Source organism: Phalacrocorax aristotelis, chromosome 2 (assembly GCF_949628215.1).
Source record: "Phalacrocorax aristotelis chromosome 2, bGulAri2.1, whole genome shotgun sequence".
NCBI classification, from domain to species: domain Eukaryota; kingdom Metazoa; phylum Chordata; class Aves; order Suliformes; family Phalacrocoracidae; genus Phalacrocorax; species Phalacrocorax aristotelis.
In genome coordinates this window covers 38498264-38525690 of record NC_134277.1, presented here as the reverse complement: position 1 = coordinate 38525690, position 27427 = coordinate 38498264, and the positions used below count along the sequence as shown (strand labels likewise).

Here is a 27427-nt window from a genome sequence, read left to right as displayed (position 1 = left end):
AGATGAGCTTAGAAAGTAATAACCATGTGGTTATTACTCAGCAAACCCTTCTTTTCTCCCCACTAATGCATCTGTTCAGAAGTCACTATTGCCTTCCCACCATGGGAGCAGGCGTGCAGCAAGAGCTCTGCTGCCTGGGGAAAATGCCGACCCTAGAAGTCCTGCTCAGCCTTGTCAGCCGTCACCCTCTGTTCCCTTCCTCTGGGTGACACTTACACCTATGGACAAGGTGAAGACCTCTTTGATCCCTGATGGGACCCATTGCCTCCAGTGCCATGCCGTGAATGACAAAGTTCGTCTGACTGCGGGCCTGGCTCAAGACTGGACTGAATCTGACATAGCTTTCTGCCTGTCAGTCAGCCCACCTACCCTGGTGCCCATATTGCTTCTTGCCTGCCTGCGAATCTTTCAGGGTGCCTAGCTAACAGCGAATACAAAGCACAAGGAGTCAAGGCTGTCCTAACTGGCATGACACAAGCCTGTCTTCGGCAGCACAGAAGTTAAGAGGAAGAGGTGGATGTTATGGCAGGACCCCTCTCGATAATCTACTGAAAGTCTTAGGAGTCTGGGGAGGTCCTTACTGACTGGAAGCTAGCCAACATTATTCCAATCTACAAAAAGGACATGAAGGAAGACCCAGGGAACTACAGACCTCTTAGCCTAACCTCAGTTACTGGAAAAATTATGAAGAAGATTATACTAGGTACTATTGAAAGGCTTTTGAAGAACAATGCAATCATCAGGCACAGTCAACATGAGTTCACAAAGGGAAGGTCCTGTTTAACTAATTTGCTATCCTTCCATGATAAGGTCACTCATCTAGGGGATGAAGGGAAGGTGGTGGATGTAGATTTTCTGGATTTTAGTAAGGCTTTTGTACTGTCCCTCACAGCATCCCTCTGGACAAGTTGTTCAGCTGTGAAGTGAGCAGGTTCACAGTGCGCTTGGTGAAGAACTGGCTGAAGGGCAGATCTCAAAGGGTTGTAGTGAATGGGGCTACATCTAGCTGGCGTCTGGTCACCAGTGGTGCTCCTCAGGGCTCAATTCTAAGGACAGTTCTGTTAATTTATCAATGATCTGGACTGAACACCATTAGCAAGTTTGCTGATGGTACCAAACTGGGAGGTGCTGTTGACTATTTTGAGGGATGAGTGGCTTTGCAGAAGGATCTAGATAGATTGGAGCATTGGGCAATTATCAATGGCATGAAATCTCACAAGTTGAAATGCTATATTCTGCACCTAAGACAGAGTAACACCGGGCACAAGTATAAATTGGGAGATGAGTGGCTGGAGAGCAGCCCTGCAGAAAGGGATCTGGGGGTGCTGGTCGACAGCAGGCTCAGTATGAGTCAGCAGTGTGCCCTGGCAGCCAAGAGGGCAAAACACATCCTGGGGTCATCAAACACAGCGTAACCAGCTGATGAAAACAGGTGATTAATCTGCTGTATTCAGCATTGGTGCAGCCTCACCTGGAGTACTGTGTGCAGTTCTGGGCCCCACCATTTAAGAAGGATGTGAAGGTCCTTGAATGCATCCAGAGGAGGGCAACAAATCTGGTGAAAGGGCTGGAAGGCATGTTCTGTGAGGAGCAGCTGAGGACTCTGGGTTTGTCTAGTTTGGAGAAAAGGACACTGAGGGGTGACCTCGTTGCTCTCTACAGCTTCCTGAGGAGGGGAAGTGGAGAGGGGGGTGCTGAGCTCTTCTCCCTGGAATCCAGTGATAGGATGTGTGGGAATGGCTTAAAGCTGCGCGGGGGAGGCTTAGACTGGACATTAGGAAGCATTTCTTTACTGAGAGAGTGGTCAAACACTGGAACAGGCTTCCTAGAGAGGTGGTCAATGCCCCAAGCCTGTCAGTGTTCAAGAGGCATTTGGACAATGGCCTTAGTAACATGCTTTAACTTGGTCAGCCCTGAATTGGTCAGGCAGTTGGACTAGAGGACTGTTGTAGGTCCCTTCCAACTGAAACAGTCTATTCTACGGTCTGTTTTATTCTGTTCTGTAGGATACTGGCTCATTGGCTGATGTCTTGTTCTTAAACTTGGGAGGTTTGTTTTCTCTTGTAGCTGTTTTCTCCTCACCTGTTAAAAGTGGTAATATGGATGTTCTGCAGCGGCGCTCCGTACCGTGGTATCTGACTCCCTCACCTGGATTAACATGTTTATCCCCAACCCCTCAGTGAGGTCTCAGTATTATTGCCCTTGTTTAAAAGCCTCAGAGAGGTTAAGTGACTTCCTTCATCTCATCAATGGGGTCCTCAGTCTGCTAAGCACAACTTCATCCTTACTCTCTCATGGATCTCCAAGCCAGCCATCAGGTTACTTTTCGTTTCTCTGTTACGAGATAATGTCTTTTTATTGGAGTTTTTAAACAACTCTAAGGAAAATAACTCATTAACAGATGGGAAAATAATTTAATTCACAAAGTAAAAACTGAACTAAACTTAGGAAAGCTCTGGACATCTTCTCACAGGGGAGTCTGCTGCTCTCTTATTTAGACTGTTTCTCTAAAGCTGACAATTCATTTTACATTAGCAAATGCTTTAGGGAAATCCGATGTGCTTGCAGCCTCTGCAGTAATAAAGCTAGATGTTAGTAAATAGTTAATGTTGTGGGACACTGGGATGTCAGCCAAATCCTCTAATTTTCTTTAATGTTTTCAAAGAGCTTGTCTAAAAGGTATTTGCAAGCAACACAATACTTCACAGATTGAACTTCTTATGGCTGGCACCCCTCTTTGCTTCATTCTATGCACTGCCTGCTTGTCCTCCTTAAATTTGTTCCCCTGACCTGACATGTAACAGCCACTGGCCCCAGAGCTTTATTTTTCTTGAACAATCTGGTGCAGAAGCCTATCATCTTAAGACATTAATAGAATTCCTCTTAAAAATGACTCTGCTAAAGTCTGTGCTCACTAGCCAATATACCTGGTCCAAAATCTGAGACCTTCATCTCATTCAATGGAGACCTTCCCTGAATTCTCATTGCCTGAATCCAAACCAGAATTGCCTTCCTGGTTTAAATGTCTCTCCTTGGACTGGTTTCATCATCTTTTTCTCCTGTCACAATGTCCACCAACTCTTGCCCACACCCCTAGCTAATCTTGGCTTTCTCTCATACTCGGCAGCTGGGGGCTGCTATCCCCTTCACAGGGTCTGTATCCTTTCTTCTCTTCCTCTCAGCCAATGTATCTTACCTTAAAGCTACCTCTACTATCTACAGTCCCAAAAACACACACACACACCCAGACACCCACCAGTGCCATTTTAATTCACTAAAGTAAAGTGCTGTGTATTTCTGCAGGTAGAGCACATACAGCTCTTTAAATCTTAGCCTGAGAATTTTAGGTTCAAGCACATTAAGCAACATATATAATATGCTAATCTCCATAATATACCTCGTCCATAAAAAGATATGTGGCAATTTGCAGAGCTCAGAGCACTGAAAAACCTTGGAGCTACTTATTAAGATATTACAAATATCTAGCAAATTAAGCAGTAAAACGAGTTGTTGCTTCAGTCCATTTTCTGAATAAAGTTTGCGTTTCCCCACCACCAGTAGCAGACATTTATGACTAGCCCGAGGGTCTTGTATCTAACAAGATGTGTGCAAGAAGAAACAATACAGGGATCAGGCGTTATCTCCACATAACATCAAATCTCAGAGATGCAGCATGGCATGAAGGTCTACCTGTGCTTGTCCGCCTGAGTGCAGTGGGGGGTGCGGCGAGGTCTGGTGATGTGCCGGGTGAGCGTGAAGGTGTGAGTGGGAGTGGTGATGGGGATGATTCTGCTGGTGATGAGGCTGAGGATGAGGATGGTGCGCTGGATGCTGGTGCTGATGTGGGTACGAGTGATGAGGTGGCAGCGTCTGGTGCTGATGAGGATGTGAGTGCATATGATGGTGTGGTGTCTGGTCCTGCCGCGAGCTCATCATTTCCATCATATGGCCCATGGTGTTCATATTCCCGTTCGACATGGCGGCAGGATGATGAGTCAATGCTGCCTTCAGTCTCTGAAATAGAACAAGACAGAAAATTGAACATTCATGCATAATGATCTGAGCAATCAGAATAAGATTTCTACTGTTGTAGAAATGGTGCCTTGTCCTGTGTTTTGAGATCTATTTTGTTCTTTTCCTGCTGTTCCCTTGATAAAAGGCATCTTATTTCTGTTTGAGAATGAACATATTCTTGGGCTCTAATCTAGTTTTCCACTGTAAGTATGTAAAGATATAAACATCTGAACTGAAAATTAACAGTAACACATTTCCTACTGTGCTGCTGAGGAAAAATAACTGGCTCTCATCCTTTTCTCTTTGGCCAGCTCAGTAGCATTAGCTTCATCAAGCTTGTATTCTTACAACTTTTAAAATGGAAAGTCTGATTAAAATAAAGGTGAAACAAAGTTCCCCTCTTGTTTTTACGACAGATATTATTTAAAAGACTCATTGACAAATATACTGCATTGACATTTTTTTCAAATTCAGGTTCAACTATATTCTACAGTTGTATAAGCACCCATCCTGGTCTTTCATCAGAAAGAGGAAAATAATGATAGTGGCCTCAGCCTGATCCTCTTTGCTGGAAAGTTCAAATGTCTGCTGTGTTGTTATCACATGCTAATCCCTCTCTCTGTTTTGTACTCCTCAGGTTTTGTAGGGTCACTGGATTGGGCTCTGGTGTCCTAACCAGGGCAAAACTCACCATATCAATGGGATTCGTTCACTTTTACCTGAACACCACGAAAGGGCAATGGGAATGTCCGCCACGTTCTGGACTACAGGCAGCCACCCAAGACCACTTGACCTCTTTACATTTTTGAAGAAGTCAGCGTAAGCTTGGTTTACTCTCACTAATTCACTAATGCAAGTAATTAGTCAACAAAACTTGGTAAGATAAAAATGGAGAGAAGGAGGTCCACAGTATCACTTGATGCCACTACCAGACTAGCATGATCTGAATAACCCAACAACTAGCTCATAATTCATTAACCAGACAGAGGATATCAGGAATAGCAGATAGCTCATCAGTAAGAGATGCCACCTATAGGACAGCCAGCAAGAAACAGCAGTGGTACGAGGAACAGAGGTGTGCCTTTTCCCCTAGCAGTATCTGTGGGTCACAGATGATGGTCAGAAGATCCTAGAAGCCAGCACAGCTAAAATCTGCCAGTGGAGAAGCAATGACCTGACTGAGCTGCATTTTCGTTTTGTCTTCAAAGCAAAGAGGGTGACTTGTAGGACACTCAGAACCTGCTCAAAGGTGCTACCCCATCATGTTTGTGTACGTACCTGAGAGTGAGGAAGAAACAAATTTTTAAGGAGAAAAAGAAAAATATTAAAGAAAGAAAAAGAAGGTTGTGGAAGACAAAAAGAAGTATCAGGGTCAATTCAAATTATCATCCTCAAATTTTTGTACCCCACATGTTTTTGTAGACTCCATGAAGGTCATTCCACCAAGACACTCTAATAGATACATTAATTGAAATCTGGTGGCTTATTTCACAATCAATTGGCTGAACAAGACTAAAATAAGAGAAAAGATATATTTGCAAAACACATCAATGCCTCAGTTTGTGTGAAGGAAAACTAGACTGATGACTTTTTTAAGAAGTTTCCTTAAGAAAGCCTATTAAACCATGACTGCATTATGGTATGCATCACAACCTGATGATCTTCTCAAAAAGAGATCAAGGCAACTGTGACAGTTAAGTTAAATACCTCCTTCACTACCTCTAAAGTCATAAAGGAGCTCAATCTAACATAAATAGCAGTAACCCAACCTGGGTATAAAATGGAGGATTTGAGCAGCTGTCGTCCTTAATGTTTCCAAATTCAAGTGCTACCCTGGTTACTGCAAGCAGCTCTTCACAATGCTCATAATAACTGGTGTTACCCAGCAGCGTATTAGGAAAAATAAGGAAAGCAACACATGAATAAGTCAAGTCATTCTGCACGTCATTCTTCTTCAAAACTTGCTACGACCTTTTTCACAGGGCTGAGCCACCATGCAGATCTAAGCCAAAGCACCAACAAAAGCTGTCGTAACTTTGTTTTCTGAATCAAAATGCAAAAAAAACCCCAAGCTCTCATTAGCCAGCAGTTTTATGTGATGAATACCCAACAAAATCTACCAACGCGATATTTGTCAAAGACTTCTGAAACTGAACTACAGCATGTCTTATTCTAAACTGCAGATTTTCAAAGCCAAAAAAAAAAAAAAAAAGAGGGAAAAACTTAATCTGCGAATAAACATTTTTTTTTTTCAGCTGTAAAAACTGTGGCTTATTAGTGTGGCGAGACTTCAAGGAGCATAAATTATTTTGTTTTCTTTCCATAGCCCCTTCTACCACATCCATTTATTTGAGATAGCAAATCAAGAGAGACAGTGAGAGGTCTGACATGCAGCTGGTTTCAGTCAATAGGGGTCATTTCCATTTGGTCTGTGTATTTTACAATCTCCTTGTTCACTGTTCCCAATGGGAGGGTGGGCCAGCTGCCCTGGATCCCAGTCCTGGTAAGAAACCAGCTCTCTACCTCATCCTGTCCCAGCACAGCAACAGCCATTGCCCAGCTTCAACTTCGTGCTTAGATCAGCTCCGCAGCAGCGAAAGCCCTGCCTGCACGCACACCCGGAGCAAAGTTTATCTTCCATTACCAGTCGCTGCTGCCCATCAGAAGCATTTGGGGAACGATAAACATTTTTTTTGTTGTTTGGTCTTCAGTAAGATCAATTGCTTTGGATGTTTTAGTTAGAGCACAGGGAGGGAAAATCACCAGAACTTGGTGAACTCGTTGCATTGAGTATGTGTAGAGCTGGAAGGGCAGACTGCATTTTTGTTATTGTTCTTTTTATGTGTCCTAATTGCAAACAGCTGTTTCAGTTTAGTGTCAAATAAAATGCGATGGCATAAAATTGAGCTTACTGGACTGACTACATTAGCAAATCCCCTCTAGAATGAAACGATGACCCAGGACCTGATCCTGTGGCTGTTCAGGTTTTCAGGAACTGTGTGACTGACTTCACCAGAGCCTGTGGGTACCTGGCAGTTCACAAACTGGGGCTGAAACAGAGGACTTGCTACTCAGATCTGCTCTCATCAAACCCTGAAACTTCTGCTAACATCAGTAGCAGTGTTTTTTAGGGCACAATCCCTCTTCTCTTCCTTTTATAGTGCAATTTTCTAAAAAATCCCCACCGACCTCAAGCCAAGAGGAAATGCAGGTGTTCGTCTTACCTGGCTTTTGGCCCACACTTATTATTTTTATTATTTCATCGAAGTAACATAGTGACCGACATCGGTTACAGCTGATTTCCACTCGATCTTGACATTTCCATTAATGGCTGTCAGTGACGCAGACAACATCAGAAATCTTTCACAGAGAACAGCCTGCTTTGCCTCTGATCAAGTGAATACAGAAAATTCCCTTTTGATCCTACAGGAAGCCAGAGGCACATAAACCCTCATCTTTGATGCTTAGGAAGAAATAGAAACAGTGGATATTAGTACTCCACAGGAGTAGGTGTTGCGTTGCCTGTACTGTTGATCATGGTAATACCCCTGACTGACACATGCACTCTGAAGCCATCCCATTGAATGTCATATGAAGTTATCCCCTCAAAGAAGTTATCATTGTAGCTGGAATACTGGATTTTTTTGAAACAGACAGTTTTCACTGTGCTTCCTCCATCTAAAGTCTGATGGCATGGTGCAGTGAATTGCTTGATGTTTCCTTTTATCAACATAGATCATAATTTATTCACTGAATATCTGTAAGCAAACCCTAAGTCTTCCAAAAATGGGCTAAAAGCATTTGAAATAATTAATGAAAAATAATATCAGCTTCCCTAATACTTCTGCAGTTCAGGATCTTGCTGCTTTCTAATTTTTCCCTATCATGACGTGTATTTCAAGGCTGTCTTGGTTTTTGTCCCACCTTTCTTTCTCCAGAATTGCTACTGGAAAACAGACATTTTTTCCAGTTTGTTAGAAGAAGGAAAAAAAGGATAAATAAAAATTTGGAGATTGCTTTTCCCACACCTAAAGCTCAAATAATTCGGGGCTTTTCCTATATATATAAATATTTATAGCATTTCTAGCATGTTATATTTATAGTACAACAGGCTATAAATATTATATGTAATAATCTGTTTATGACAACAAACTACAACTTTCTCCCATTTATTCTTCAGTGGAGAAATGACAAAAATCTCCTCCAGTTTTACAGATGTTATTACCTGAGTGGTCCGTGCTTGTATCAAACAATAAGCTGTTATATCATCCAGCTGAATTTTAGGTTGGGACAGACATGGAATGCTGGTTTTGAATAGGATTGAATTGTTCTGAATAAGTATGCATTGCTGCACTCAGAAAAAACCTCTCTTCCCCTTCTTGTCTGCATGCTCACATCTCACTAAATTAGAGAAGAGACAAGACCAGCTGTAGTATCAGCTTAATGTCTGGTATATTCTTATCAGGAGATTATATCAGACCCCTGTAGGCAGATGGAATATGACCTCAAAGATATTTTCTTGCATTAGTGACTGTGATTCTAGTCGCTGTTATGCAGGGGCGTAATAAATTCCCCACAGGGGATAGAAAAAACTAGAGACGGGTAGGAAATCAGAAGAAAATACAGACATCAAGCATCCCTACACATGTGCAATTAGGTAGCAACCTCAGGGTAAAAATCTTGATTAGCCAAACTTCATGGCAAGCATACCATTGGCTTCAGTGGCACTAATATTGTTTTCTCATCTGCAACGGTCAAGGTTTCTTTTTTACTCATGCTCCTCTATGCGTCATATCCAAGATGAATACAGGGAGTTAAGCTGGTGGCAGCTAAAGCTGCAAACAGAACTTCACCCAGCATATTTCAGAGCATCACACTGAATTTTATCCTTTCCTCCAACTATGACTGTGATGAGAGAATGTAAGCATAAATGTCACTCAGGTCTTTTATAGTTGGCTGCTTACAAGCAGTTCACAGCGTAAATAACAGAAAACCAGTCTTTGCAAATGTTCCACTCACATTCATAAAAGCAAACTGGAGGTGATTCATCTCTATCCAGTAAGTGAACTGTGGATACTGGCGATTACAAAGTCTCTGATGCCATATTAAGTGCTTGCTCCTACATTTCTTGTGCAGTAAAATACAGTCCTGCATATTGACTGAAGGAGTGAGAGGTGTGTGAAGGACATGAAATCCAGAACCAAAGTGACAAATTACACTAATGCAAAGAGAAAAGGGGGATGCATTTCATTCACAACTTGCCAGTAAACAGTGCCAAACTGCTAATCTTCTAATTATTCTCAGGCTGTTTGGCAAATCTGAATTATACTTTTCCCTTCCTTTGTGCTTTCTTCCCTACTTAGTCGGATTTTGTAACAACACGAACAATGGGTCATCATCCAGCCTTCAGCGCAGCTTAGCCGCTAATAAAAACAACAAATTTGCTCCCTTGTCCTTCCAAACGCAAACTGAATTAAACTTCAGCAGAAAGCAGTGAGAATCAACTGCAAACAATCAAAGTGGCAATAAAACTAATAGACACCATGCTGCTCAGGATGGGTCAGCTGCAAGTGTCCCTGAACTCGGGGCACAGAGGAGCTCCGAGCAGCCACGCTTGCCCGTGACATCAGTCCCAGTGACATCTCTCCAGACAACTGCCTGTTTTAAGTAATCCAATGCAGGTCACAGGCAGGGTGGCCCAAGGGTACTCTGCCAGAACTGCCAACAGCATTTCAGTGAGAATGGCCATGGCTCCAGGGACAGCAGAAAACACGAGTGAGTTTACATCCCATCTCCACCCAGCAGTTTCCTTCTGTTCAGCTCAAAGCACCTTGCGAAGGAAATAAGCATCATTATCTTCGTGCAATACGCCACCTTTTTAAGGTTTAGAAATAGAAAAATACTGAATTCTCCATTCCTGTTCTACACCCATTTTCAATGAACAAGTAAATTATTATCAGGACAGAAAATAAACTGAAATTACAGTTTGTGCTTCTCACTATATACTGTTTCTTGCATGATTCATTTCTCAGTGCAGTGTTGAACAAACAACTGGATTTGATTTGCACAGGAGTCAGGAAATGTAAAGTTCAAAAAATCAAGCCCCTAATTCCCACCAAGTCTAAGTCAATCCCTGCATGTGTATCCATGGCAAGGGATATTTAATTATGTAATCACACAACAGACAGTAAAGTGATTTCTTACTGGCAACTGGTGTCATATAATTTCAACACACAATAGCAATGGAAGGATCCAAAAAATACAACCAACTTCTGCCTGATTTCCCCTCTGTGTGCCAGAGTCCAGAAGGAAAGCTGCTACTTCACTGCTACCCACCCCTGGAAAGGCAGGTTTCTGACAGCAGAATGCCTGACACTTTGGGGATTAATCACCTGTGCCTGCTATCAGTAGGCAGACACATACCTAATCGGCATCCTGATTCTCCAAATAGACAGTCTTTTGCTTAGTTGCTCTGCTATATTCACCTATGGGATATTCCCATGCATGCTAGGTTGTGACCCGTGGAAAAAAACAGAAAAGGAGGTGGCAATAAAATCACTCAGCGTTAATAGCACCATGCAGGAAAGTGGGAAAACTCAAAGGGACCTGAGTCTGCACTGCCCATCTTCCAGACCTATTCTCCAACACCCGTATTACAGTTCATTCTCGAGCTGAGAGACCATGGACTCTTTCTTCACATTGGACATAAAACACTTTGGCAAAGCCTCTGGCAAAGGGGCTGGAGCTCCGGTCTTTCTCACTCCCGCAAGCAAATACTGTAACCAAGTTTCTAAAATCATGTTCCCATCTTCTAGTACAATGCAAGTGGGAACTGTTTGCACTGCTATATGCATGTCTTGCCTGAGCCCACAATGAACGTTTATAAATGTATTAAATGAGAAAAGTGGGAATTGATTTCAGAGGAAGTTCGGGGAATTTCCTCTACAAGCCAGATATGGAGCAAATCCTCAAATCAGAGCACTCTAATGCTGGAAAGAACACTGTGGGTTTGGGTATTTTAATCTGTACTCAAAGATCAGACAGGATTAGTGCCGCAAAAATCTCTCTGCAGAATACTGCTCTGAAGCCTTGAGACCGTTTATAGAGCGACTTCAGTTTCTTGCCGAGGATGCAAGTTGCTTGCTTTCCTTTTCCCTCTCACGAGCATAATATACATGCCAAGGACATGAGAAAGGCAGGTTCAAAGCCTTTCTCTGTCAGAAGATTTCGGAACTTTCACCGCCCACCTCTCACTAAGGCTGATTATGATTAAGTCATTCATATTCAAAGAAAAATGCCATCCAAGTATATAAAACTTCGGTGTTTTTTTTTCCTTCACTGGTGTGATTTTTGAATACTCGTTTTTCCTGGATTAAACCCAGCACATTTAAAGGGCTACTAGCAAGCCAGAAATGGGATACATGTGCACTTAAAAGTGCTTTGATTTCATCCCAGATGTGCAGTGCTCAAGGGCGTTCACACACACGCCCGCGCGTGCGCACACACACACTGACTGTGTAGAGGATATGATCTGATCTGTAGATTTTGTTTCAAGATTATACCAACCAGACTCTGAAACGTAAAACCAAAGCCCTGACCACTTACAGCCATTAGGGATCCCAGGGCTTTTTGTGAAAGAGTATTGATGTTCATTAGCCTATTGGCCTCACCGTACAATTCAATGCAGGTAATTAGACATTGTCTCATTACCATGTAGTTTCAGGTGAAGTTATTTTTCTCCTTTGTTTCTAAAGTTAAGTGATTCCTGAAACATTTTTAAAGCATTCATGGGATATTTTTTTCTGAAGAAATGACTAGAATTTAAAGTACAGTACGGGGACATATAAAATGAGACTGTTCTTATAGGTTATTTTACATTTTTTTAAAAGCTCAGTTCCAGCATTTGACCCAAAAAAATGAAAATAACATCTTAATTCAGAGGACAGCTTTCAATTATCTGCCTATGAAAATGTAGTGACTACTGCCTTTTTAAATACATGCAACCAGGTATGGCACGTAGTACTTAGATACAAACTGTAAAGAACCTGAACAGGTTCACTTTGTGTTAATTTTCCCTGTTCTAAAATAATTATAATCTATATTGATAGTTATACGCATGGTTATAATGAATATTCAGCATTCAGCATATTAGTGTTGATATGCACTGTTCTTTTACACCCTCATGAAAGGTCTCTTATGCCATCCCACCTTTCCCAAAATTGTCCCCCTGACTTCGTCCCTCAGGCTGCTGCCTTCCGCTGTGCCCCCTTTGTTCTTCACCTGCAATGCCGTCCCCTTCATTGATACACAGCTCCAGTTGCTGCCTTGTTTTTCACCGCCCTGTATATATCAGCAGTACCTTGGGTCAGATGGATTGAATTTCAAAGCCACTTGAGGCTCCAGGAACAGCAACATCTCAATCCTCTACCAGATACCAGCTAGCTACTCTATCAGTGCCACGAGGTTTTTGAATACACTTTAAGGTACAGTGTGGAGTAAGAGATAAAAAGAATCAAACCCCCAACTCTTCCTTTTTATTGGAATTAGTGATTTATACTAACAGGCTTTACTTTGTGTTTGAAGGGGCTAGGAATGCATCCCCACACACTTCCCATAGCTTGGCTGTCAAGCTATGACTTACTAAAATGCAGCATTTCAGCTGCTCACTCTCTTGCACACGATATGCTTACTCTTTGGCAATACTGCTTTTCAGAGCGATGTGTCGGAGCAAACCAAAAAACAACCCTCCCCAGGGAAGGGAAGGATGCTGCCTGCTTGGTAAGGCATTGACTCATCCTGCCATTTCTGGACATCTTGATTTGTCTTTCCCACAGCTTGTACCACAGGATACAGAACAAATTTGCACGGGTCAGGGGCCTGGCTAGACCCACAGTTGCAGTGGCTGTCACACAAGCAGGATTTCCTTTCCAGCATCGAGTGACAGGTACAGCGTATCCTGCCTCACTTGATTGTGGACCCTTCCCTGTCCCTCCTGCCCAAGGGAAATAGGGCAGAAATAACCACTTAAGGGAAAATTCCTGGCAGAGGTGCCCTGCCTGAGGACAGGCAGGTAGAGGGTCCCCGCAATACCCTGAAGCCTGAGGGAGGCAGAACGGGTTGTGTGTTGGGTGAGCATCCCCCACAGGGATGGGGTGATGCTAGACCCAGACACCTTCTCACCTACCAGCAGCAGCAGCCAGGATCACAGGAACAGGCACCTCCTGCACACCAGTTATCTCTCCATGCTCACCATGCTTCCCAGCACGGACAAGCCTTCTGAGAACTATGTCAGGGATCTGGCTGCTCCTGCTATTGCCCTACCTTCCTTTTTTTAATATTTCTTGTGTACTGCTGAGTGTGGGAGAAAGGCATAAATACCGTCTTGTTTTGGTACTTAACACATCTTCCTGTCTCCTATCCCAGCCTTGCCGACAGCATTATCCATCTTCCTGACACCACCATTGTCTGATTCATTTGACATATGTACCAGAAAAAAATGTCATGTTCTGCACAAGATCATAACGCTGTGATCTCATTCCCATCTCAGTCTCCTCAGTGACTCCTCAGCACCTCCCATTTCTTGCTGCTTTAGAAAGAGAGGGACTGGGAAGCCTTTCCAGCATGCTCACTGGGAAACTTATAGACAAGATGCAGTGAGAGAAACCAGGCCAGCAAAGGCACGCAAGCACTCAAACAAATATGTTGGAAATCAAGGTAATGCAATAGAAACTTCAACTATTTGCCTCCTACCTAGAGTGTGAAGCAGCAAAATTTTTCTTGTCTCCTGTTTCTTAGGGCTGTCGAGGCACTCTATGCAGGTGTGTTATTTCCAAAAGGGAAAAACACTTTGAGATGTGATGGCAGGGACATCCTGACTCTATTATGGAAATCACTGAGTCCTGTCCTATTGTTTTCCTCTCTTTTGAAACTAAAAAGCCTCATGCATTGCCCACCTCTGTGGCATTCAGGACTAAGGGTTATGATGAAGTTTCCCCTTTCAGCTGGCACACCAGCAAGTCAACGTAAGGAGTCCTGATGCCTTGTCTCCTCCTGTACAGTTGTACCTCTCTGTGCCCCTCGTGTGCGGCTTCAGTCTCAGCCGCAGGATTTCATCATTTAAGGGCAATTAAGAGATTGCTGTGCGCTGGCAGCTGAGGCACGGCAAGTCTCGCCCCAAACGTGTGCCCTGCGATCCCACAGCCTCTGTCCCTCTTTCCCACTTTGCCGCGGGCACATCAGCATCCAACTGCAGTCTAGAGCCTTAATAACCCATTAGCAGCCTGGCCAAATAAGTTACTCTCTCATGGCTACTCCTCTTTGGAGATCTGCCAAAGGAGAAAAGACAAGGGGTGAGGAGGGTGGAGGCAAACCAAATCGGCGACTTGGGTGGATGGGGGAAGGGGAAAGGGGGGAGAAGAGTTGGAGAGGAAAGGTTGAGGCAGCTAATTTTTTTTTTTTTCATTTTTTCCCTGTGGTTAAAGCATTGACAGATAATTTATCACACATTTTGATGGTGTTCCAGCTGGCAGGGAAAAGAGCTATCTGTTTATTAATTCAATTAGCATGCTTATTTATCAGTGGAGGGCAAGAAGGTGCAGTCACAGGCCAAATTGTGCCAGTCTTAGACCGCTTGCTGTCCAGCTGAAAGGACGACCAGGAGTGGGAACATCCTGCCCTGGATGCTCTGGCCAGTGCACTCATCACTGCATTATCTCAGGCCTCCTGAGGTAAGAAAATAAAATAAAAAAAATACAAAATTTAACAGCATACATTATGCACACCAATGAATGCACACAGCAGGCTTACAGCCGGAGCCACACAGCTTTGTTGCCCTCATTTCAGTGCCCTAAAAGTATTTGTCATGTATGACATTCTGACCAGAACTGACTTTTTAATTCATTAAAACAGATTAATACACTTCGAATTTTGACTTCAATGAAGATAGTGTTCTGACCAACAGCAATACAGTGATGAGCTGCTGGAAGGGGTAGGAGAGGGCAAGAAGGGCGCTGCCCAGGTACCCACAAACATTTGCCATCTTTGAAAAGTGGATGTTCGTGAAGGAGGAAGAAAACGGGGGTGCGTGGGGTTGAGGGGGAGTGGGGGGACGTCTGGCTTTGGAATGGCACAGAGTGTCCTGAACTAGGAAAGCATTTCAGAGGACTGGAATAGAAGTGAGGCTACAGCAAGGCCTCCCTGCTCTCTAACTGCAGGCAGGGTTAATATTGCTTTGGTTTCGGCCAGTGCCAGATATTGTCACAACTTCCCTCTGATTCACCTTCAGTCTGCCCTGCTCCTCCCACGGCCCACTTCTTTGCCCTGTGGGGCTGCCTATCCAGGACTACTAGGTTTCCTTCCCATTCATTAAAAAGTCCAAGACTTCTGACAAAGCTCCATATTCAGAAAATGTCCAAAATGCTGCTTGGAGCTGTCTAAGCCAAGGTGTTTCTAACCACACAAAGTATGTGAAAAATCCATGATGATGGAGAGCAATTTCCCTATAGCCAAAAAACCCTCTCAGCTCTAGAAACTACAGACCATAATTTCTATGCTATGACAATGCTGTCATAAATAGTGTTTATCTTTCTTTTGCTGCTTCTATGAAGTGTCCAGCTTCCTTTTCGATCACACATAAATACAATTACAATATAGATGTAGTGGCTTCCAGGTTAACCCTTAAAAGAGACTGTGGAGCTTCCCATTCATACACATAAGCCTGCAATGCTTTCACTTAAAAAGGAGACTGCTAGCAAGGATAGAGGGGTCTCCTTGGGATAAGGCTAGGACACACATGCTTTCAAATGCTATCATCACTTTTCTCATTTTGTTCCTCCACCACCGGATGCTTAAAGAAAATTTGCATTTCATTTTCTTTAAGTTTCTGTAGCGGCACTCTTTCACTTTCTGAAATCTTGCAGGATGTTTCAAGGCAGGACATCGTATCAAATTAGGATGGCAGTGAATGTTTCCACTGCAGATGAGCTCACAGGAGCCTTTAACAAAAGGTTTGCTAGAAATGCATCCCCTCCGCCCCCCAGCTCCACGGCCAAGTTTGCCTTTCAGCCTCTCCTGACTGATGATTAGTTTAATATTCTGAACCAAGATCCTGCTTGACAGATGATTCCACTACCACCGATAGTTTAGGCCACATATCAACATTTTATAAATTCTTAATTTTCTCACTGCAGCCATATTGAACAGTTTTGTGCAAATGAGACTTATAATTACCCAGATAAATCAGTCCAATGCAGTATTTCTTAGGATCTTTCTGAATTTTGTCCCTGGAGGATGGGATCCCATCTGCTTTGCTACATTCAGGCTAATTGAAGGGCACTGACTTTTCCAAATGGATTCATTAATTACTCTAGCCAGATTCTCTGTGGGGTTCTTCATTCAATGGGTGACACTTGGGCTGTACTATACCATCCACCCATGTTTAGCAATGTTGCTCTGATTCTCAGCTACGAGCTAAAACATTTGCAGATGCGTTGGCAGGAATGGTTCTGGCCTTAACTGTACAGTGTTACAAAACAAATGTAATTCTACTTCTCCTTTGCTTCTAATTTAATAAGCATTCAGAATCTATAAATATTGTAACCACGACTGTTTCAATATGTTTTACTCCTTGCCATCATAAATACAAGCAACCGCCCTAAAGAAGAAACCATAAGTTCACAGGTATTTCGTTGCCAACAGCAGAAAAAGAAGAAAAACAAGCATTTACTGTCATGTTGCAGAAAATCTGGTATGTGTGAAATTAAACTATTAAATGCAAAGCTGTCCTATGTAATTCTGGGCCTGCGTTGATTTTATTTAGTACAGCAGCAGCCTGGGTTCTCAGTAAACTAACGAGTTTCACGAGCATCATATTGCTCACTCAAACATCAGGCAGACACCAAAGAAAAATAAAGAGCCGTCTAGCAAAGACCTAACTTAGGGGAGGAAGGTGGTGGCGGTAATCTTCAAACAGGAGCAGGCAGAAGGGAACCTACCAGCAGTCGCAGAGTCTGGCTCTGCTGGAAGGTTTATCAGCTTTCCCCAATAGCAGGCACAATTTCACGCTACTTAAAATATTTTGTATTCCAAGCGCTTGGTTGGTTAATTTGGGTCTATGAGGCAACTGGCCTGGGAAACGGTGACACAATCTGCTGTGAGCGAACAACAAGCCTTCACACTTTCCAGGAATCCCAAAGCATTTTGTAGACATCAGACCCTTCTGTGTAAGTTGCCCAGCCTCTTTGCATGGGTCCATGCTGCTGCACCTCACACTGCTTTAAAGATGTGTCACTAAACGTGGTGGAAAACCCAGTTGACAGATCGGGGAACTAAAACTCTGAGATTGCCCCAATATCATAGAAACCCTTAGTGGCAGAGCCAGAAAAACAGTCCAAGAGCTGACTTGCTTACAAACAGGGAACAGTCATGCTCCCTTTAACTCTTTCCTGCCAACGGTATTGTGAGTCCCCAGGATGCAATAAGGGTCTACATTCTTGTGCCTTATTAGAAGCAATAACTCTGCTTACATCAATGAACAGACAATAGAAAAACTATATATATATTTTAGCTTCAACTATATGGTTGCTTTGGGCAGTTAATATCATGCAAACAAAAATTTAATGATACAATTCATCTAACAAATCAGTGAAAGTATAATTCTTACATAATGCACCACAGACCTAACAAATTACTCAGATAAGTAGATCATGTACATAGAGATGTAGATAGGGCCACAGGGGTATACATAGGGATGTACTTTGCTCTACAGTTCAAGAAAGAATTTCCTTTCCCTGCCATCCTTCTTAGCTCAGCAGTTGTGCTTCCCCAAAGCTCTGACTTGGGGCACTTGGACTTCATAAGGAACTTTTTTTTGGGGACAGAAAAGTGCTCTCTTACAACTTTCCCCTCTGACTCCCAGCTTATCTCTTCTAAATGAGGTACCCCTGCTCTCTCAGTGGTTAAGAAATTCACTCCTTCACTGGCCAGTACAGCAAGCTACGCACCTCCAAAGAGGAAGTCTGAAGCAACTCTGTCATCACCCGGCAGCACAGAGTTATTCTGAATTTGAGTGGCTGGCTATTAGATTTCTTTTTCCCTTCTCATTTTGTTTGTCTCTCATCTCTCCCTGGTTTATAAACAACTGTTCACTAGTCAAAAAGCAGTTCATAAATTGTTCACAAAAAAGGGTAAAGCTAAGCAAGGAGCCCATATCTTTTGCTGTTTATTTGTTTTTTTCTCTAGAGCCAGTGCTGGCAGACAAAGTGTGGCAGGCAGGCAGGCAGGCAGGCAGGGGGCAGGCAGGGAGCTCCCTCCTCTGCCCTCTGCTCCTGGCTGGCTGGTAGCTGGCCCAGCGGCTGCATGGGAGCTACGCTGATATATGTCAGCTGAGAATCTGGCCCCGTCCATCTGAGTCCATGCCAGTGCTGCCGGTTAGCACTGCATCCAGTTGTGTTTGAGTTCTCAGAAGCCAGCCAGAGATGTTTTTGTTTAGGTTAGTACATTTTATCACCTTTATGACAGTGAAAATCTATAGCTCGAGTGCTCCATTTCTTGAAGGGGTGTCCAGGACCTATGAATCACATGGAACGTTTTGCAGCGAAAGGGACACTCAGTATGTTTTGCAATGTACGAAATCAGTCTAGACATTACCAGCTTTTAAAAAACAATGTTGAAAGCAGCCCACTAAAACTTTTCTGAATTATTTCTTAAAAAATTCAACAACGGCTCCACATGCTCAAGTGAACTTGATCACAAGCCAAAGACAGTAAGCTAGTCTCAGCCCTAACCACGGCAGTACTACACCTTTATATTCTAGAGCTGAGAAATATGACATATTATATACACCAGTGAATTGTAAAGTAGTTAATTTTCTGTGCAGCTGATAGGAGTGATCGATTGGGCTCACTCCTTATAACTGCCTCACCTTCTCCCTTCTCCCACTCCCCTCCTCCCTCGCTGTCCCAGAAGTGGCTCAGACCACAACATCCATCAAGCCCCATATGCAATTTTAGCAAAGAGCTTCACAGGACAGCAAGCAGAGCTTCACGCTCATGCTGTATTTAAGTATTACAGCCAGTTTTGACCTGCACAGCTCTGAATCAGACTGTAATATTATTTCCTATCTCAAGCCCTTTTCTGCTGCAGTTATTGAAGAACTGTGTTGGTATTTTATTTCACATGACGTTTTAGGTGGAGGGGAAAATGTAACAGGATTCAGTGCCTGCAAGTTCTTCAAAAGTTTTCCTAATTCTTTCCTGTCAACGTTATCGACATCTTTTTTCCCATTACAGCAGCATTCTGTAATATTTAAGTAACATTCAGAGACAAACTCACACGTTTAACATCTTTATTTTTTTTAAAGAAGGGCCCAGTATCGTTTCACTGGTCTTCAAAGTCCATACTTCCAGAAGGCTATTTTTTCCATTATCGTCTTCAGATTGAAAAGCAACGAGACACAGATGAATGCATCTTTTTGACCTTAAAATCACTATCATTTTGAGGAAGAAGTAATGTTATCAAGAGCAATATACATCTATCAGGATTTGCCTATAAAAAGAATAACCGTACTTTCTTTTTAAAACTGTTTCATAAACTGGTATATGCTTGGATGGACCAAATTATATCCCCTTAAACTAGGCATATATGAGTTTAAACTAGATTTAGACAAATTGCAGAAACTGCTTCCAGAGCATATTATTAGTCATGTTGACTTAAAAATGAAACTCACTTTTGTCCATATACTAGAGATACTGTGATTTCGTTTTTGTTTGTTTTTTCCTCCTTTTGATTCTGGAGGTTTAAATTACTGGAAAATAACTAAGACTGTACTTTGAAGTAACAAAATCTTTGCCCTTGACGTCAGACTAGGCTCGTAATGTCACAGTTTATCTGCAGTATAGGATCTGACATGAATCCTATCTTCGTCAAAATTTGTTTCTCTCACAGTGTGGCAAAATACAATAAATTAAATATACCACAGCAGAGATATTGGAAGAATTCACTTCACGTATGCAGTTGTTGCCCTGAGACAGCTGAGTAAACAGCTTGCAAAAGTCTGTTTGAAGACTGCCAGCTAGTTACACCCATAATTTCATCTCTATTAACAAAAACAACTCAAACTGTCGCAATGCCCTGAGTTGATTACCGAGCATCTAAATTATAGAGTGTTTCTTGAGTAACCCTCTGCAGCATCAGGGGCTGTGTTTTGATACCCGTTCAATACTTCCCACCTTGCTGATTAGTGGAATATCCGTCAAAACCAGCAAATGCATAGGAGAAAATACAGAGAGATTTTGGCAATATTATCCCATGATTGACAGAAAAATAGTTGTGTAATACTGTTCAACTAAGTGAGTCAGGATAACAAGTCTTGTAAATATGTCCTTCTGAGCTCGATATAGAACAATCTGGCTAATGAGAGAGTGATCTGGAAAAAAAAATCCACAGTAACTACATTTGCAAATAATGCCTTCGTCGCATTCAAATAGCTGGACTTTCTGATTCAGTGCTGAACACCAGATCGTCAACATGGATACCTGCAGAGGCTTAGGAAACTTCAAAGTTATGTGCTGACAAATACCAGAAGACTGCTTGGGCTGCGACACTAGAACTGGAATGGAAAATAACAGCTTGCTAGTGACCCTCTCACTGGAAATTTGAGAGCCCCTCACTGAGAGTACCCACGTGAGTTATTCCACACTAACATGAGAGTCAAAATATTGCCAGAAATCAGTATCAGCCGCTCTGCCTGGTGACTGTAATGCACAAAGCACCGAAAAAGCTGGCCAAAGCCTTCACTAGTAAAGAAGGAAACTCCGTTACACACATCAGTCTGGCAATGGAAATAATCTGGAGTGGAGGCAAATACAAAAAAATACCTGCGAAATATCGAAGAGTGGCTTGAGTAGTTTTCCAAATCAAAGTCATGGATTTGTAGGCTTTTTACATTTCAGTTTAATTGCTTTTCTTCCTTTTAAGCTTCATTAATCAAATCAAGTGAAAAAGCTTGTATGAGGACTCCATGGATTCACATCTTACTTCAAACTTAGGCCTGTTGACTCGGCTTGGTGAAAAAGGGCTACACTAATGCAACATCACACAAGATTATAGAATCAGAAATCATTTAGACCAAGGGAACCCAAATTTTTGTTTGTGAAAAAAATAGGATGGCTATCATGCAATGCAGCAAAACAGACATGCACTGCAATACATTTAGGCATGGTATTACATTTAAGCACATGTTGGGCTACTTACACTGACATTTGCTACTGTGAGTGTATTAAGTCCTTTGTAACACATAAAAAAATTGAAGAACTGCAAATATCATGTGAGCCATGTATTGGGAATCCCTGACTTCAGCTAACACAGTTACAGCATAACGAATCTATGTTTCAGCAAAGTCTGAATGACCATCACTCTCAATATTTGTAGCAATTTCCAGTTCTTTTGATGAATTGCCCTTATAAAAATACGTATTTTTAATTGCACTGAGTTTGATTAAGTTTTTAGCTGCAAAAGGCCTGGCAAGACGAATGAAGACTTCAGACAAAGATTCAAAAATTATGCATTCAAAGAAACATGCTCCCTCCTGTTCAAATTTGTCTTTCCACATTGTCTTAACATATTAAGAAATCTTAACACATTAAACAGAAATTGTGCAATAATTTTAGAGATTAATGACAAGAGTGGGAGAAGACAATGACTTTTCTTTGAGAAATTATCTGGAGGCACTTTGCCTCTAGTCTCCAATTAAAAAGAAACCACAGAACACCTTTTATCTTCCCCTATTTCAACTTCTTCCTCAAAATACTGTGCTAAAGCAGTATCCTGGACCAAAAAACAGGAATGAACTAGATAACATGAGCAATCTGGGTAATAGGCTTTATGTAGTCCACAGAATTCGAGCATGATTGCGCTTATTTCACAAAAGCTATGTCTGTGTACATTATGGTCTGAATTGTATAGATGGTATGCAAAAGGTGCGGCAAACCGAACCTGTGTGTCTCATCCCCACCAAAACCAACTTTTTCATCTAGGTTATGGTTCTCTAATGCAGATGTCCCATGCAAGCCCAAGTTCAACCCAAAGTGCCAGCAAGCATCCCAGAAATTCAGCTGTTCATACTAATGATGTGACACAGATTTTATACGCATTTTGCAGGTCACCTTGAACATTGCTCTGATGTGATTTTGCATTAGCGCTGTAAGGACAGTGAGATACAGTATTAGATTGTAAACGATGGTTGTAGCATTTAGGACAGTGAAGGAGAATGGGTGATTTGTGTTGCCAGTGATTGCGCACGGAGATTACAGAGGTGAATTGCTGCATATGTGTCTGAAGGTAGTTGAACTGAATCGCTTTCTTCATCTTTCCCTTCATGCTTTTGTTGACTGGGCTCAAGATTGTACACCTGTGCACACACCCACATGTGTATGCCTTATTCATTGTACCCCCTCTGACCTGCCTGCCTGTAAAACTCTCCTGTGCGCCCCTGTTCAGCCCCCAGCAGGTCCCTGGGCAGGGCTCCCACCATCTCAGCATCTCACTCCGCAGCCACTGCAAAGCAGTTCAAGGTCACTAGGTGGACAGCAGGCTGCACGCACAGTGTGTTGTTGCTACCATGGCAGTTCAAGTGGAAATATCTGCGAGGTTCTTTACAAGCCCAAAATTTCCATAATGTTCACTTCCAAGCGAGTATAGAGTATACGGATGGAGTATGAAAACAACGGGGGCGCTTGGTAATGTTTATAGTTGTTGTGAAGGCACCAGCTGAGTGAGAGCTCAAAGAGTTGGCACAGGATCTCCTCCTCCTCCAGCCTAGCAAGGAAAAGACATTACAGGAGCGGGGGGAGAAGGCGGGGATCTACTACTGTGGAGCTCAGTGCTTGAACAGTTATGAACATGCCGCCCATCAAGGATAGGACTCTGCTGTTGGAGACAGTGACAGCAGCGAGTGAAGTGATTAACCAAAGTTACAAAATAAGGAAAATAGGCACCAAAAATCTGTGACCCACCCACCCAAACACATATGTGAAACTATAAATCAAACACTAACCGCCCAGCAAATTGGCAGCTGGCATTGTAACGTTACATGCAGTGCCAGCTAAAGGCTTCCTTATATGTTTTGGGTTAACTTTGGTTTTTAAGCTCTTTTCCACAGAAGAAAAGCCTTAACAAATATATGTAAGTGCAGCTGAATTTAGGAGCTGAGAACAAGAATAAAGAAACTCAAAGAGAGCAGCAACGCTACCCTACCGTCTATCGGCTCCCACTGTTACTTTCCTGTAATACCCCGGAGAAGAAACTAAAGGGAATTAGGTTCAGCGTCTCTGCCAATCTGTCATTTCAACAGGAAGCACTTTCTGCCATGCAATAATAAATGTTTATTGCTGGCAAATTCACTTTTTTACCACCTCTAGCATCTCACTAGGACTGGCGGCAGACAACTTTACCGAACCTTAAAGCAGCCTTTTATAACATCTACATAGTGTCTTCTATTGTAACAGCATTACAACAAAACAAAACAAAACAAAACAAAAAACAGCAAACCTTTTAAGTTCTCTCTTTCCCAGTGCCATTGGTGAACTTTAATGAGATTTGTGGTCCAAAAGGCGAGTGTTGTTCTGAATTTCCTACTGAATATATTGGCAAAACAACAGCTGTCGTATAGTGTTAAGGCTGTCTCCTGCCCACCCCCTGCTTTGGCACCGCTCGCTTGGATGTGTTGATTCATACGTAGGAGAAGGGGAAAGCACTGAACCCACTGGCTGTAGAGCGTAGGAAGGACATGCGTCTGCCAGCAAATCTCTAGACTTTGATCACTCCTACTTATTTGCCTCTGTCTCCCTGCTGCACTCATTTTGCCTACAGTCATCCCACCTTGGCAAGCATGTTTGCAAAAGCTCATAAGCCAAACATAGTTAGTATAGAGATGGGAAACCTCCAAGGAAAACCTAGCTACCGCAGGAGGATAGCCAGTTGGCACGCTGCTTTCTTTTTTAGCAAAAAACAGTCACCCAGCATTGCGCAGTGGGTGAGGGGGCAGGAATTCGGTGGTGGAAAGCACTTTTTCCTTTCTTCTTTCAAACCAAAGCCTGGGTTACTTATAATCACTGAAGACCATACGAATTCACCTGGAGCGGTCACATGAAAAGAGATATCCAGGTGAAAATCTAACCTGATTTGTATTCTGCCTCCTTAAAATCATGCCTGCAAATCCAAAAGATGCCTCCCCTTTCCTCTTTTAAGGTACTGAGTGGATTCAATGTTCCAGTACTCCCCGTAAGAAGCTACAACATTTCACCTCAAAGGGTTTTAGTATAAAAAGGGGTTCAAGCTTGCTAAAGGCTTTGGCGTGAAACACAACACATTTAACTCTCTCTGCATCTCGTGTAATCATTTGGACCCATGTAAAAGGCAACATTCCACCATCTGAGCACTGAAGATTGCATTCTACATAAGTGTAAAAGGTCAATGCCAGATGCCTGTAGAATGAGACCCAGTATGTCCTGGACGAGTGTTACTCAACTGGTGGTCTACAAGACATCAGAAGGTGGTCCCTGAAATGTCTGGAAACACATACACATGTTCTTGTGCAGCTGGGAGGTCAGTGTCCATTGGCAGGGCTCCAGCTGGGAGTCAGTACCCAATTTGTGTTAGTGCCTAATTAACGTTTGTAATGACAGCAGAAAAATTGTAATTTCACAAAATACTATTTAGTTTGCAATAAATGCTGCATATCTCATCTATGACACCACTGCCACCACTGCCTTCCCTGCCCAGCAGCTAAACAACAGTGGGATGCAACGTTATCTATGGAGTTTGTTTGTAATGGTGAGATGCCCTTCCAGTTTAAAAATTTGAAGAATCACTGCTCTGCAGAAACATTTGGGGGATGCTTCAGTAAAGGTTTATGTTGCTGGTTCACCCTGCCAGTATGAATATCTCCCATTCTATGGGATTTGCACTTCTGGGTTTCTGTTCTACCACCCACAGTCTCTGTGATTTCCAGTTACTTCAGCATCCACCCATAGGTTCTCCAAAAAATATATTGGGCTCTTCAGGCACTATGACAATACTGATACATAATAATTACATTACTATACATTTGCATACCCACCTTGCCTTCTCCAGCAACTCCTGAGCTGGGGCAGCCACAGATTTGAGCTCTGCCAAGCAAGCTGCACTCTGACCAACTGAGGATGCTACTTTGGTCATGGTGGTGCTCAGGGAACACATGTATAAAAAAGCCCAGCGCTGTTACCATTACCACACATTTCCATTTCCATCAAAGCGGGAAATGTTTCGTTTTCAGTAGAGCATGACTCAGAAGCCCACTTCTTGATAGAAAGGAGTCTTTAATTTTGTTTTTGTCTAATCAAAACCATGAAACAGTTACATTTCACCCAATTTGCTCAACATCATGTGAAAGTGTTTGCAACTGTAAGCAAAGCATTAAAAACTATCATGAATATTAGCAAGGGGAAGATGGGAACAGCCTGGCAGGATGGTGGCTGACAGCTGATGTTTATTAGGACTGAATGGAGCAGTAAGCTAACAAAACCTGCCACTTCAAAACAACCAAAACCAAACATGTCCTGAGGATCAGAATCCAAATTGGGAAGGGGAGGGGGTGACAGAGCAGGCAACCCCTCCCAGCAACTGCTCTGTTGGCTTTTGCTTTGGGATATAGCAAATCTTAGCACACAATGTACTAGAGCCTCATTATTGAAAACATGACAGCTTGCTGAGCATACTAGTACATATGACGTTTACAGTAACTCCATATTCCGGAGGAGTTCTCAAAAAATTTCACTACAGGGCTTGTATTACAGACCTATTGTCAATAAACTACCTATATAATATGCGAGGGCACCTAACACAACCCATTCTCCTTCAGTCTAATACAGAGAAATGCTAGGCTCGGGAATTATAATGATATTATCACTGTTGCTGAGTAGTAACAGGGGAAAATACTGACTTTCAGTGATCTCAGATTGTTAAAAATCTGTGAGTAATTAAAATTAATGTGGAACTTTCTGCTAGACTGCTTAAGAAATAAAGAAACTCCTTGCTTACACTGCTGACTCTGATGAGAAGTTAAAAATTTGCTGAGGACATCAGACCATGAGAAAAAGAGAAAAAAATTAATTAAAGAAACAGCTTGCTTTTTTTTTTCTTCAGTGGCACATCCACAGCCTGTCATGGGCTGGCATACTCTCATATGCAATATCGCCTTTAAGAGGATATAATTTTCACTTGATCTTTTAAAAAGAACTATAGCTAGAGTCCCAGTTGGACGAAAAACATTGATTATAGCATGCAAAAATTAATAGAAGCAGAACCCTTATTGAGTGATACTGCAAGGTTATTTTAAAAAACTTTTTACTGGCAAATGTTGTTGGTTATAGCAAAATCTTCCCTTTGAAGAAGCTAAGAATAAAATTAGAGGTAATATGTTAATCTAATCATTCCACATGAACCAGAACCACAAAAAAAAAAAAAATTCTAGCATTTCTTGGTAGGATTTACTCTCACAAAAAATGATTTGTTCCAATTTTTAAATTTGGGCTAATTCATTTGGAAACAGTGACCTGTTTCTGCTTCCATCCAATCAAGGAAAAAAATTCCCAGTAGGGCAAGGGTTGAACCATTTTACTTTTAAGTTTATTTTTCCTTGTTGCATTTAATGTTCTAACCAGACGTCCTACAAAATAAACTACAACAAGCTTGTCTGGACATTTAATAAGGGCCAGATTCAGCAAACACCAGCTAGTAAATTTAGCATTTAATGGGCACAATTCGTTGGCCCTATTTTGTTAAAAAAAAAAAGACACAATTTCAGGGAAGGCTATTACATGCAGAGACGTCTCAGAGATACTGCTAAAGTGTACATCGATTTTCATTTATATAGTTTAATTCTTGGATGCGATATCTTTTTTGTGTAGAGACTTGGCACCATTTCAACTTAACGACAACTGTTTTTGAATATTTCCAGATACCTAATTTCAACAGACTTATTCCAGATAGCATTTTCAAAGTTTGAGAGAATTTATCCAGAGCCTTATTGATTTTTGTCTACAGAGGTCGAAGTAGGACATGGTAAAAACCCAAAGTACCCATTTCCCTTCTGAATGTCATCAGAGTGTTTTTGTACTTTATAATACTTAAACAATTAGATCATTATGAGGACACATTTTTTTCTTTGTTATTAGTAATATTAATCTATCTCCACTGGTCAAAAGAGCCAAACTAAAGAAGGTAAAAAGAACCTAGCTAATATTAAAAGATGAGTTTTCAGTATTTTTGTTCCAGGCTATGTGGAACAACGGCTTTACGACTGGCCATGAAAGCACCCAGTTAATGTGCCATTGAAGACCTGATCCCAATCCCAGTAAAGTCAGTGGAAAGACTTCAG

General features: G+C 42.1%; 1 protein-coding gene across 2 annotated transcripts in view; it reads right to left on the bottom strand.

Annotated features, from left to right (window-relative positions):
• CREB5 (cAMP responsive element binding protein 5) overlaps positions 1–27427 on the bottom strand; it is a 257654-nt gene that overhangs the window by 8286 nt on the left and 221941 nt on the right. For both annotated transcript variants that reach the window (XM_075083142.1, XM_075083143.1), the window contains one exon: positions 3691–4014. In XM_075083142.1, coding sequence (XP_074939243.1) covers positions 3691–4014 — 324 coding nt within the window. The remainder of the gene's footprint in view (positions 1–3690; positions 4015–27427) is intronic.